Below are 14,342 nucleotides of genomic sequence, written 5' to 3'. Positions count from 1 at the left end.
TGAAACTTAGTGTCGAGTCAAGAATGTGCACATATAAGAATGTGAAATGACCACATTCATTGTAAGTATATCAACAGTTCTTCAAGTGGGCTGGTTTTTAGGGCTGTACAGCGATGTAATCAGCTAAGCTTTGTATAATTAGTCAAGGTCCATTAGTTATAGTGAGTACTTCATTGTAAGCATATTTATAACTGTTTTCCTTTTCTGTTGTATGTTGGTCTTGTCTGAGAAGAGTGTGACTGCACTGAATCCTGGGGTGGTTGCATCATGGAGGAAACAGGGTAAGTCCTAACTATCAGTAACTGAGGACTCTGGAATGAGTTCATAGTTTACATTATGACATAAATATTTATGTACTGGACTTTGTCCATGTGTTTTATTACCAATAAATGAAAATCTAGCAGCCCAATCATTTAGCTAACTGGTTTATCATTTTCTATTTTTCTTTGCTATTGCCATTTTAGGAAGATATTCATAAATCTTAGATTTTGAAGTTCAAGGGAGTGTTATTCTCTAATGCTTTGTTACGCTTGAAATGACGCAAAAGTAAAGAATGTACATTTCAACGAAATAAACCCATACTTTTTCCATACAGGTGAAAAGCATCATAATACAGTTTTGATAAGTGATATTCCTATTTTCTTCATAATTTTAATTATTTTTTCCAATTCCTTCAAAATGCTAATTTTGAATGAGCAGATCTCTCTTCTTCTGTTCAAATGAATAAAAGTAGAAAGCTGAATGCTTTCAGCAAGTGCTCTCAGTCCTTAACTAAACAGTTGTTGAAGTCTGAGGGGGAAGTATATCTATATAGGACAAGACCAAGGTTCATTGCCCTCTACACACTGCCAAAGATTCTTTATATTGTATTCTTTCTATTGTAAGCAATTGGGCAGAAAAGGAGAACTTCTGAAACATAGGTTTTTGAGTCCTAAGGTCCCTTCCTGCAAAATTCTTTCCCACTGCAAAAATCCTGGAGAAAATTAGTTATAAATAAGACAGAAGGAGCTTAGTTTGTTCACATACGATATCTGGAAATTGGTTCTGCGGTAGAATTACTGTGTGGCTTTCCTGTGGGCTTGTGTTTGCCAGCCACCTTATGAGTGCAGCAGAGAATTACAGAATGTTTGTTTCTGTAATATGAAGTAAGGCATAGATCAGAATAGATACTAGTTTCATTCTCATGGTGAACTCATCAAAGTAGCTGTCTCAGATAGAAATGTCAGTAGAAGATGTTGTGGAACAAACCTCTTCTGCAGATAAAGTAACAGTAAAAAAAAATTGCCAGGAGCAGATTATAGTCACCAAGAAGCTGAAAAAGAAGCAATGAATGAAATAGGTAAATTGGTGCAGTGTAAAGCCTTTCACTTAAATCCATCAGTACCAAAATACCTTTTATTTTAACACAATAGTTCAATGGGGAAATGTCAGTTCAATAGCAGTCAAGCAAAGCATCCTTTTCCAATAACATTTGGGAAAGGAATGGAGAACATCATTACGGCACTGTTACCCCCATCTTTAAGTGTGAATAGTTCTGATTCCCAGATCTCAAAACATGGCTATTAAAATTATTTGATGGTTTCTATATAAGAAGTGACTAATAAAATATGTTTTCATCAGAACGGGAAAGATATGGGGAACAGGAGATCGGAGAGAAGTCATCATAATCAGCATAGTAAATGATTACTGTCTTATGGTGTAAGAACTAGGGAGATGTGAAACAAGTCTGACAAATAGGTGGCAAAACAACCAGGATGAAAATTGTTCTTGTACCAGTCTATAATTAAACTGAGAAAATCCTGCTGTAGTTTCTTGTAGATGCTAAATGAGTTTGGGATAACTCATGGGAGAAAATACAATGAAGATTTTAAAATAAGACTAAACAAGGCTTCCCAAGCAAGTCCTTGAGCAGAAAATTGTTGAAAGCTGGAAAAATATTCTGTAAATAGTAGTACACCGCTGTTCTGCACGCGTTCCTGGGCATTTTCTCTGGGCCAAAGTCAGAGATGAGATTTGGGAAAAGTTTGCTTGTTTGTTTTTGTTTTGTTTTTATTTATTCTGACCCTGTACAGCTACAAATGGCTACAAATTCTTTTTGTTTTAAAAAATTAACCTTATTAACAGGATCAGATGACTTGAACAGTTTTAAAACCCTAGCATGAAAACAGGGATCAGGAACGTAACCCATTTTTTAAACTGAAGCTGCAGGGAAAACAAACCATAAAACAATTGGATTATGCATGCAATCAAGAGGGTGCATAGCAGCTTTTTATAATAATGTGGTTTCATATTATTAAGAAGATTCAAAGACCATGGTATCCTGTACCATGGATGTATATAATAGAGATACAAAAGTGCAAACTGTTCTAAAACTCCTTTTATTTTGTTCCGATTTTATTGTTTGAGATATAAATCTGAACTGACGTACACAGTGGCTGTAAGAAACAGGGATTTACAGTGTAAAAAATGTTATGACCCCTCTGCCCTCTTCCAGTAACTGTTGATGCATTTACTCACCTAATTCTTTGCTACTTTAGGGTTTATCATTCCAGGAAGTTCTCCAAGTGCAGCATTGCAGAATACAAAGAATTTTTACTTCGTGGGGGAGGTGCTTGTCTTTTCAACAAGCCAACAAAGGTAATAAATGTTTAGCAGAGGTGGTGATTACCAACACATTATAATGAAAATGCAGTTGTTACACTAACACCCATCTGTTTTCAGATTTGTGAAAATATCTGTGTGGGTATTTTCTTGAGGTTACTTGTAATTAGCTGAATGTTCATCCATAACATTTAAAAATAATCTTGAGGAATCATGCAACTTGTTTTCCATTAATTTTTCATGCTCAAATAATGACAAATCTTGCAGTTGATTTGTGTAGCTAGATACATCCCATTTTAGAATAAATGCTCTACCTATTAATCTGAAAGTAGCGCAAAATAAATCCAGAATTGAGTTTGTATAGCACATGTTCCACATCCACTCTATTCTTGGGCTCTTCACCTGACATTGTTAAAAGGAATTTAATTCCTAATGTGGTAATTGGCAAATCAACAGATTTTACATCATATAGACAGTAGCAGTATTGTTGAAGTTCATTTCATTTTATTTCAGGTACAGAGCTAACAAAGTCCGTAATTTATAACAGTTTCCTTGTACCATCCACATTCCTTTTTTTTTCTTAAAAAAAATATCAAGGTCATATTTTTTTTTCTGCCTAAGGCGATATGAGCATGACATTCCTCTAAAGCAGCTAAGTAGTGTAAAAATACTCCATGTGGCATTTTTTGCAATGTAAGATCAATCCGAAGTATTAATACACTATTTAATGACAATGTCAAACTTGCTGTCCTTGTAGAATTTAATACTGCATGGACTGCTAGACTGTTCTGTTTGCTGTGCTGTATCCTTTGGGAGACCATTACCTTGCACAATTAACTAAAAAAGTGCTTGTTAGAGTTTTTTTTAATCTTTTCCTAGGGTAGCAGTTTTTGCTTGTAGAATAAGAGTGAGAGAATTGTTACAGAAAAGAGTAAGTGGGGAGAAAGAAAAAGTTTCATTTTTTGTGATTAAAATGGGTGATGATTGTCTAGCAAGGTAATGGGAAGTAATTGTCAAATTGCATACAGAATAAAAATGCAGTTTACTTCAATGAAAGTGGTCACAGGAGAATGGTTGAATTATCTTTATGTGTTATCTGTGTTTGTGTTTCACAACTTCAAAATAAAAGGTCTTTGGGGAAAAAATCATACATCATTTTGAGTCTTATTATTTGGAGGTAGGTAAGTGAGGTGGAAAATAGCGTACTTAATCTTGAGATAATTAAAATGTAGTTGTGTTAAGCAGTCACCATGATGTCATTTTTAATTTGAGCTTTTTAGTTTGTCTGTGGCACATATGAACATTTGATGGTGTCCGTTTAATGCCACAGGAAGTTTGTTTGCTTTTGTTCTTGAAATTCTCTGATTGACCCCTTTGCGTTATCTTATCAGCTACAGGTCAAACAACCAGGTCTGTTTGATAGAGAACTGAATTTCAGGTTCGGAATATCAGCTGCTGATGTTTCCACAGAAGCATAGAAATAACAATGGCTTATAGAGAGAAAGAAAAAATAGTTTTCTCAATCATGTTGACATTGCTACTAAAGAAAAGTACATATGGTTATTGTTTCAGTTTAATTTTGCATCCAGCACCCAAAATTACAGGTGCTGTTGATTATCTATGCAGTTTATGCAACAAAAGGAAAATATTTTTTCTTTTAATGAGGTAATATTGTCCCTCTTCTTTTTTCCTTTTTTTAAGGAGTTTTAAAGCAATCTTATATGATTAAGCTCTTCTCTTCCTGACTTTGATTGTAATAGAATTTACCAATCAGACCTTACCAGTAGAAAGTATCAGGTTGTTACTAGCAGTGAGTGTTCTGAGAGAGAGAGAGAATAGGGAGTGAGTGGAAAGATGTAAAATGGACATGAGAAAAAAAAATGCAGTAAGAGTAAACTAGTTAAACACTGTAATGTAAGAAAATGTAAACAAAAATTACTGACTCCCATCGTGGTTTAGTGTACGATGTCTTAACTGTCCCTTAGAACAGCAGAACCAAAAATAATACAAAGAGCCTTGAGATTTTAGTCCAGCGCTAGGCTTAGGGGTTGACAAGAGTTTTGATTTACCTTTTAAAAAATATGACACTTAGAATTATTCTTAGATTTTCTTTCTTGCCACTATCGGAAAACATGGTGTAATTTGTGAATTACTGAAGAGTTTATTTCCTGGTTATTAATTGGGGAATGTATTGTTTTTCTCATTTAATTTTCATCCTGAACTGTAGAATATATCTGTATTGTATATATCTGGTCCTGGGAGTATCTGCTTAGCACTATTTATATTTATCTATGTTATTCCAACTTAATAAGACACACAGTAGCCCAGGTAGTTTTAGTAGTATTTCTTAGTGTTATTATTGTCATGCATGAACACATTACACTGGAATAGACGGAAGGTAATTGCAGGAGCAAGTATGGGTACCTGAGTAGATCCTAGAGATCATATTACTGACTGTTTTGTTAAAGGAATTGTCAAATTATGCAAGTCCATGACATTGGAATGAAGTTCAAATGTTACCACTTTGAGAATTATTTTATTGTCTCAGTTTATATTTTTCTGGGGTGAATATTCTCTTAAAGGTGGCTAGCAGTCAGGTGGTTTAGCTGTACGTATTTCATGTCTGCACGATTCTGACTGGCTGCACTTGAAAGCCATGCAGCATGCCCTATCACTGTAGCAAGGGATATATTCTCTGTGAGAGTGTGTCTGTAACATTGCAGAGATGGGCTGTGTATGACAAAAAAGTCATTTGATACTATTTTTATTCTTACTTTTGGGGCCGGGGGTTTGGGGGTGCTCTTTTGCTTTCAGCTCTTTGAAACTACTGAGTGTGGAAATGGATACGTAGAAGCAGGAGAAGAATGTGATTGTGGTTTCCGAATGGCAAGTAAAGAGTTCTTATATCTTATTCCACAAGTCTGCCTCACAAAATACATTAAGATAATTTATATGATTGGTAAGAGAGGGGGAAGGGTTATGGAAATTAATCTGTTTTGCCTTTTGCTATGGAAAAAATTAATTAAAGGACTGTTAAAATATTTTTTTCCAGTGAGAATGAGTGCAAAGGTAAAGTCTATACTCAGAACAGTCTTTCTGTCATTTTAATGAAAAGGAGTTACTGTTTCCTAGCATATTTTGCATTGCACTATAGAAATGTTTACCCCTTTCCTTTTCCTGGATAGTGTGCCTGGAGTGTAAGGTTCCTCATCAGTGTTCTGGAGATATGTGTCTTTGTTCAGACAATGAGTAAGCTGTTGTCTTATTCTCTAATGTAGAAATATTTGTAGAACTTTTTTTTCCAAAATCTGTCCTGTAGCCTTGAGACCTAGTTCTAGTAATTAACTATAGTTACACATATAATTAGTTTTCTTAATTGTTTTTCTGCATTTAACACAATTTGACTACTCAGCATGCATTGGTACAGGCTATTCCCCACCTGTGTACAGGCTTCGGAAAGTGTGAATCTACTTATTACTATAGCGCGTATGTCACCATTTTCCCCTTACTTTACTATTTGAGCATTGCAAAGGATATTTTCAGCTGATAATTTCAAGTCATCAGTGCTAAAGTGAATCTTTTGTCTGCTGGTACATGATAGTTGGTTGGAAAGATTGGGAAAAATATTTAAAATGGAAAATTTAAAAGATCACTTAATATTTTCTTCAGGAATGCTATGCAGACTGTTGTAAGAAGTGCTCTCTTTCTAATGGAGCTCATTGTAGTGATGGACCCTGCTGTAATACATCATGTCTTGTGAGTGTTCTTGCATTGTATTTATTGTTCTTCTCAGTTGTCTGTGAAAGTCATGCACTTTTTAAAGCTGCAAGTGTGATTTACGGAGAATGAAGAGAAACAGCTCAAATATAGGCTGAGACGATTATTCCAGACAATATTCCAGTGGTTACTGCTCCAAATATAAAGGGAATAATAATTGCATTAGATTCATACTCATGTAAAAATGACATTTGTATTTATCTATCATAGATTAAAAAAAAAAAAAGATTTTGAAAGTATTGCATACTTCATTTTAGCCTTTAAAAGATTAAGAAACTGCAACATTTTTCAACACTTTGGAATAGCTGTTGAGGTTGTGTTGTTTTGTGGTTAGACAAGCAAAAAAAGCACAAATATACGCGAGTTTAGTGTTTAAAAAGCATTAAAATGAAGAGTAATTCCAAACAGGAACCTTTAATTTTGCTGTTACATAATCTTACTGTATTCTTCATTTTCTAGTTTTTTCCACGAGGCTATGACTGTAGATATGCAGTGAATGAATGTGATATTGCAGAATTCTGCACTGGAGATTCTGGCCAAGTACGTATGCAACTCTCTGCCCATATTATTGATATTTGCTTGTACTCACTTCACACCAATTTAAGAGGAAGACCCAGACTGACAATGAGTCCCGTCATATACCCTCAAATAACTGTACTCAGGGAAGGGAAGAGTTTTTTTGTTTTGTTTTTTTTTTTAATTCTAACAAAAGTTCTTAAATATAACAACACAAACCAATATAAGCAAGCAAACAAAATCTAGTGGACTCAGAATATCACTTTTTTGGGTTGGTTTTTAAAACTCATGAGTTTTATTTTTATAGCTGTACAATATTGATGTCAGACATCCTCCTGTACTCTCTGCTTTGTCTATAGTTTAATTACTAAGAATATACTGCAGATGTGAATGGGTTCAAAGTTAGTAACAGTAAGATTTCATGAAATAAAACAGTTAAAAATGCAAATGTAGAAAATATAGACAATTACAACAAATTGGGAATAAAATGCTATGTTTTTAAGAATGCACATGTGATTATTTTATAAATTGTACACATTTCTCTTGAAAATACTTGGATAATTCTCAAAAGTACAGGAATAAAGAGCCAGACAAAAGGTTATTTTGAGTTCTTTTAAATAGTTAACATTCAGCACATCTTCCATTTTCACAGTAGTTTTGACTTGTTAGGTCATGTATGTTCCTTTGCAATACTGAATATTTAGCTCCAAGATTATATAAGAACTTCATAACTCTGCTGCAGCCTACTGTATCAGGTTCTTAACTTTGAAGAAATAAGATCTCATAGTTCTCTTTGGGCATTGGCTGTGTTGTAGATTACAATAAATTAACAGTAACCTCTTTGAATGTTGTCTTCTGAGACATTCACACTTACAGATAGTAGCTATTGGTGAGATTTTATTGTAAATCTTTCATTCTGTAGGTGGAGGCTTCTCAGTGGAGGAGAGAAAGGCTTTTTTTAGCTGGAATGGCTGTCCTGAAAGTATTGGCTATGATGTACATTGCAGCACCATGCCCTTTCCAAATCTTCACCAGTCCCTTTTTTGTTGAAGAAAAGCACTGATGCTGGTGTACTCGTAGCTTTAGTAATCTGGGGCTTCTGGGGCTAATGAATTGTTTGTATCAAAAATTTTTGCAATGCCAAGAGAAACCTGACAGTTAACATGATCATAATACAATATGGCTCTGTAATCAACAGAGTGGTAGGCTACAGCTAAATGTTCTCTCACTTAGTGGGACTGAGAATGTAGTGGCAGTGTTGCACATGAAAGCAAACATGGCCCCAGTATTTGTTAGGAAATACCCTGTTACTGAGCACCCCTGTTTTGCTTTTTATTTTGCCTCACGTCCTTAATTTCCATTGGGAATATGCAGAAAGTTAGAATCAAATCTTGTATTTTATGGCTCAAGATGTTAATTTTTTCATTTTTATAAATAGCTATAAAGATTCCTCCAGTAATTATGTTATCTACCTCCTTTGTATGTTTTGCAATTGTCACTTAAAACCAGGAATATTCCATATGTGATCCTTTGACGGATTGCAGTACACATGATAAAAAAAAAATAAAAAATTTTACTCCTTTTCAGTGTCCACCAAATCTTCGTAAACAGGATGGATATGCCTGTGATTCTAATCAGGTATGTAATGTTCTCAAGTCTCTGCACATCAATTAATACAATTTGACCCAATACAAGTTTTCGTTTTTGTAAAGATCCTGTCTTCTGTATTTCTACATAGATACTGTCTTTTGGACATTAGTGTTGTTTGCGCTTAATACACTCTGTGAATAGTAATGATTTGTAGTTTGAGTAAAATCTGCTTGGTATCTTTACATTTTTGCATGTAGATAAGAAATTATAATCTGTGTTCTTTACAACTATGTAAATGAGAGATACAAAGTAGCGGCTGAAATTTCAGTGCATATTAGACACCAACTGACTTTGCGAATCTGAGCCAAAATGTGTGGTCCATCTACCCAAATTCATGAAAACTATTATACACTCCAAGATGTGGATGAAGAATCAAAATGAGACATTTGTCAGGGGAGGGGAATGAAAGGAAACAGTGGTCCGTTCTCACTGCTAACATGTTGTGTTTTGTTTAGGGCCGTTGCTACAATGGTGAATGCAAGACAAGAGATAATCAGTGCAAATATATCTGGGGATCTAGTAGGTTGACTTCTGCTACCTTAAATGTATTTTATTTCTACTTCATTCTTGCCTTTGTTTTATATTTTTAGTGTTTTACTTTTTGTTTTTCCTACTGTAAGTTAAAAGGTTTCTGCACAGTAGACGACAGTGTGAAACTGTGACTTGATTGCAAAACAAAATGTAAAGTTGCACGCTTGTTTGGGAGTGGTGACAGTGAGATTGTTCTGACCTGATGTGGTTGCAGACAGACAGGGCAGCAAATGCTGGACTCTGGTGGAGTTAGGTGAGATTAGCAACTCTGACTTACTATTACCAGGGAAAAAAGGGGTTTCAGGATTTTTTTGTTTTATAATTTCAAACATGGTTTTGGTTGTTAGGTTGTTTTTTGTTGTTGTTGCTGGTTTGTTTTTAAAGACAGTTGTCAATTCCCTTATCGCAGGACTGGTTCATGCTAAAGCTGCTCCTGCCCTCTTTGTTGAATCATCCTATATTCAGGAAAATTCATACATTAGTATGTATTTAATTATCCATATTACAAATTTAAACCTAGATATAAACCTGATTGAGTAAAATAGAATTGTACTTGTGATGGGGTTTGCTTGCAGCTGAGAGGGGATAACTACTCAGTTTAATGACTTTGGGACAGTTCAGCAGAGTAGACCTATCAGTTGCTCTGTACTCTAGCACTTAATGTTTTCTTGAGTTTTGTCTAACCATAACTGCTACTGCTGCTTATGCCTATCTGAGACTCAAGAGTTTTTTCATTTTTTTGGGGGGGTGAGAGGTGAGGGATTTATTGTATAACATTTATTTGTTTTTACTTTACTTTATCATCCTCTATATAATTGTGGTGCTTTTTTTCAGTGATTTTCAGAAAAAAAATGAGCTTGTTAGCAAATAATTGTGGTTTTAAATCTGTTAGTTCAGATTTTTACTCCTAAGAAGCAGTAGAAATCACACTCTGACTGTTCAGCCTTGATTTATCTATGAACTCCCAAAACATAAACAAACAAAAAAAACACCTTGAGTTGCTATCAGGTGTTGTTGTATGTCATAGATACAATTTTTGATCTCCTGAAATACAGATCAGGAATAAACGCAGTGGGAACAAGTAGATTAAAACTATGTGTAGATGTTATGAAGTAACAAAATAACAAATAGAGTTAAATTCAAATGGAGAAAACAACACAGTTACTTTTATAAAAGTTCAGAGCAGATTCTGAACATTGGGGGATATTTAGAAGAAAACATCTGTAGGTATTGCAGTTCTGTCTGTGCAGGTTCCCACTGTGGAAAGTGCTATCTCTGTACATACAAATGGTTAGATTTATAAGTTTTGTGTTAAAAATAATAGTAATCCAACTGCAATAAAAGATTACGCAAGTTTTCAAAGCACTTGTGTCACCATTAGAAAGTACAATCCTTTTCCTTTCTTCATCAACAGAGTCCTCAGGATCTGACAAATTTTGTTATGAGAAGCTTAATACAGAAGGCACAAAAAAAGGAAACTGTGGAAAGGATGGAGACCGATGGGTTCAGTGTAGCAAACAGTAAGCACGGTTTAGTAGAGACAATTGGTATTTTTAAATATATTACTATTGGTTTAATATTTTCTACTTTTTCATCAATGCATCAGCAGTTTGTTTAGCATTATTTTGAATATTCACCTCACAAGGTTTGCAGCTTGAGAAAGTTCCATGTCTTTTTCTGAAAAGTCCGCAGGTGACTCAGCAATACATTTCTAAAGAATTCTAGGTTTTAAGGATAATATTGTGTAATTTTTGTGCTCTCAGACAGCATGGGGTACAAGGCAGCAAAAAGTCACAGGTTTATGTATAATATACAAATGCCTCAGAATTGGTGGGGATAAATTAGGCTGCAGATTAACAGTGTTTGCTTGCTAGAGTGGCTTTGAGACTGTTACTAGGTTATGCTCTTTCAAGTTTGTTCCAACCTTTATTTTGACCAGAGAGGAGCATTAGACATTTGAACAAGCTATATAGGAAATGGCTGATTTTTATTTGTATGTGCACATTGCTAGATGAATATTTGATTAAATTTCCTTTTCAAGTCAATGATTATTAATGGGTAGGCTTAACCTTCTCCTGATTTACTTACTATTCTGTAATTTTTTAGAATTTTTTTTTAGAATACATGTAAAAATTGTACTGGCTAAACAGTGTGTTCCTTCTTTGACTGATGTTAGTTACATGGTGTTATTTTTTCTTTTGGGTTACATGATTAATTTCAGATAGGAAAATTAATATTTCAGGTAAGGAAAGAAGTGGTTAAATGGATTTTTGTACATATGAAGAATGGTGGTGTTCTGATATGTATACCAAAACCCTAATTTGCGTAAAAGCTTTTTTTTTTTTTTTGTGTCGGTAGAGAGATGCAGAAAAATGGTCTAACTGAAGAGCTTTTTAAAATATTTGCAGTTTTAACAAATACAGTTTCCAGCGCTCATCCAGCTGTTTGTATGACTCTGGGCAATTACAGAAAGAGATGGAAGCTTTAAGTGGAGACCCTTCCATTGAAGAATGCACATGTAAAATAACAGCAAATAAAGTAGATTCTTTCCTAAAATTCATGCACACTGTCATCTTATTGATTGTTATTATGGTTCTGTGGTCCTGCAAGGGAAATAAAATGCAATGAAAAATTTAAACTTCACATTAATGTATGATGTCCAAGCTGTTAAGACGTAGGAAAATGTAATGTAGTCTGATAGGACAAAGCCATGTACAATTCACCTCCTTTTCATTGTATTATATTTAGAGCACAGATGAAATTTGTTCGTGTGAACATTATGTGAATACTGTGCACTGGTACATTAGAATGCATAACTACTGGTTTCTGCCTCTTGTCATTTACACCAAGTAGCATTTTATTTCTACACTTGTACTCTGAAAGTCTATCACGTGACTTACTGTCCTATATTACTTAATGTGATCATCAGCAGCATTGCTGGTCTTTCTCTTTTGTAAATTTATTTCATACCATTTCAGTAACTTTTTGATTTTTGTTTTCATATTACAGCGATGTTTTCTGTGGCTTTTTGCTCTGCACTAATCTTACTAAAGTTCCACGAGTTGGTCAAGTTCAAGGAGAAATTATCCCAAATTCATTTTATCATCAAGGACGAATAGTGGACTGCAGGTAAAAGATAATTTTGCTCTGTCAAACCTAAATGAATGAACATAAGAATAAATGTAAAAATACATGATTTAAAAGTAATTGATATCTTACAGGAAAATTATTGTTCTCAGCATTGTTTCTTCTGATTAAAAGAAAATATTCCACATTTAAAGAGGGTGAAATGTGGGTTGCCCTCCTGAGTATTCTGTCTCAACTCTCTCTTAGCAGTACTTCACAGTCAGAATTTAATGGTCAGCATTATATTTTTCTGGAAAAAATAGATCTGTAATTACCAAAGACCCATGAATTAAACATAATATCCTCAGAGAAATAAATACCTATAGGGAAAGTGAAGGTTCAGAGGGAGAGAACTGTGAAGAGTTGTGGCTGGATAAGATGTTAAGTTACAGTTCAGTTAAAGGTCAGGTAAATGGATTTTAGTTTGCTGTGCACAGTACTGGATTTGTATTTAAAGACATTGGAAACATTACTGTCACACTAAGAATATTCTGTTATATAGTTAGAACCTGAGTGAACAATGATTCTGAACTCTTCTATTATTCCACTGATGTTTTTATTTAAATGTCATCACCTGGGAAGTTATTTAATATTTTCTAGTAATAGCAATCTGCAGCATTTACAAAGGAAAAAAAAAAAAAAAGAAAAAACAGTCCACCGAAGACTGTTTGCAAAACAAACAAGAAACTAAGGTACCCTTTTGAGTATTTAGGTCATTATCTAGACCTCTTTTTAGTCTGACAACTGAAACACTTTGTCAGTCCTGTGGATGGAGAGAAAGACTTGATAATTTTGTTGTCTTTGTGTATGTATGGACGTGAGAAAGGTATGAAACTTTTAGTATCTAGACTGACACGTTTAATATTTTCAAAAGACTGCAGTCATAATACTAATATTATCTTTAAACTTATTTCTCCTAGTGGTGCTCATGTTCTTTTAGATGATGATACAGATTTAGGTTACGTGGAGGATGGAGCTCCCTGTGGTCCTCATATGATGTGTCTGGACAAAAAGTGCCTGCCAATTCAGTCCTTGAACATAAGCAGCTGTCCCATTGGTTCTAATGGAAAAGTCTGTTCCGGTCATGGGGTAAGCCTGTGTTTGGAGTTAGCAGCTATGCTTCTCTAGCTATCTCTGTTATGTCTGATCTTAATGTATCCTGTGCAGTTCTCTACTTGAAAGTGTTCCTGGGGCCTGCTGATCTCAAAAAGCAAATGTTAGATTCTAGGGAGCACTAAGATTCTGTGAAGCAAAGATAAAATTTTAGAAAGTGAAGTTGTCAAATTACTTCTGCAATTATATCCAAAGTGTTTTGATTTTGCTACTATCAAGAAAGTTTGACACTAGTTATTGTAAAGACTTCTGTAATGCATTATACCTTTAGAAAGTTGGCCCTCTGTTCATGGAATTACACCTGATGACTTAAGTTACTAAAATTGTAAAATGCTGGACCTCAACAGAGATATGTTCTTCCTGAACACACACAAATTGTATCATTTTACATTCAACATTCAGGTACATGATATTCTGTTATTCTACCCTTAAGTCCATTTGTCTAAGATGTTAATGTTTTGAAGAACAGATTCACTGTTCTATGTCTTAATGGTAATATTGTTAAAAACTGTAGGATTCAGTGGGCATATACTTGCCTAAGGGGCTGGACTTTATACATGAAGGTGTTTTTTTTTTTTTCTTGTTAATGTGTAACTGAAGATTAGACAAGAATTTGAGCTCTTTGAAGAAATGTCAGCTGGGTTCAAAGTTAACAAGAACTTTTTTTTAATCAGATAATAGAGGGTCTAGAAGAGATTTAGAGATTTAATCTTGGTACATTTTGAAGAGTGGCATGCGTGGTGAGGGAATTATGCTACGTTTTCTGTTTTGCTTTGGGTAATTTTAAAAGAATACTTCAGCTGATCAAACCTGTCGTAAGATGCAGTTATCATCATCTTTCTAGATAAGTTCCTTCAGTGAATACTTCAAGAAGTAGAGTGAGATAAAAAAAATTGAAAAACACATGCTACTTCCAATTATTAGTGTGTAGGTTAAGTAGTCTTTGGGTTTGTTCCAGCATCCAAAACGCGTTATCAGCTGATGCCTAATGATTGACTTCCCTTCAAATCTCACAATCAAAACTTCAT

The 14,342-nt window shown here is 34.4% G+C and overlaps 1 protein-coding gene across 10 annotated transcripts in view; it reads left to right on the top strand.

The window, feature by feature from the left end:
• The window catches only part of ADAM23 (ADAM metallopeptidase domain 23), a 74,371-nt gene that overhangs the window by 41,120 nt on the left and 18,909 nt on the right, over positions 1-14,342 (top strand). For all 10 annotated transcript variants that reach the window (XM_035536993.2, XM_035536990.2, XM_035536998.2 and 7 more), the window contains 10 exons: positions 233-281; positions 2,538-2,637; positions 5,416-5,487; positions 6,271-6,357; positions 6,838-6,918; positions 8,482-8,532; positions 9,000-9,063; positions 10,490-10,595; positions 12,085-12,204; positions 13,122-13,290. In XM_035536993.2, coding sequence (XP_035392886.1) covers positions 233-281; positions 2,538-2,637; positions 5,416-5,487; positions 6,271-6,357; positions 6,838-6,918; positions 8,482-8,532; positions 9,000-9,063; positions 10,490-10,595; positions 12,085-12,204; positions 13,122-13,290 — 899 coding nt within the window. The remainder of the gene's footprint in view (positions 1-232; positions 282-2,537; positions 2,638-5,415; positions 5,488-6,270; positions 6,358-6,837; positions 6,919-8,481; positions 8,533-8,999; positions 9,064-10,489; positions 10,596-12,084; positions 12,205-13,121; positions 13,291-14,342) is intronic.

This window comes from Cygnus atratus, chromosome 6, assembly GCF_013377495.2.
Source record: "Cygnus atratus isolate AKBS03 ecotype Queensland, Australia chromosome 6, CAtr_DNAZoo_HiC_assembly, whole genome shotgun sequence".
Lineage (NCBI taxonomy): Eukaryota > Metazoa > Chordata > Aves > Anseriformes > Anatidae > Cygnus > Cygnus atratus.
The sequence above is the reverse complement of the archived record's forward strand: the minus strand, read 5'-3'. Positions and strand labels throughout refer to the sequence as shown.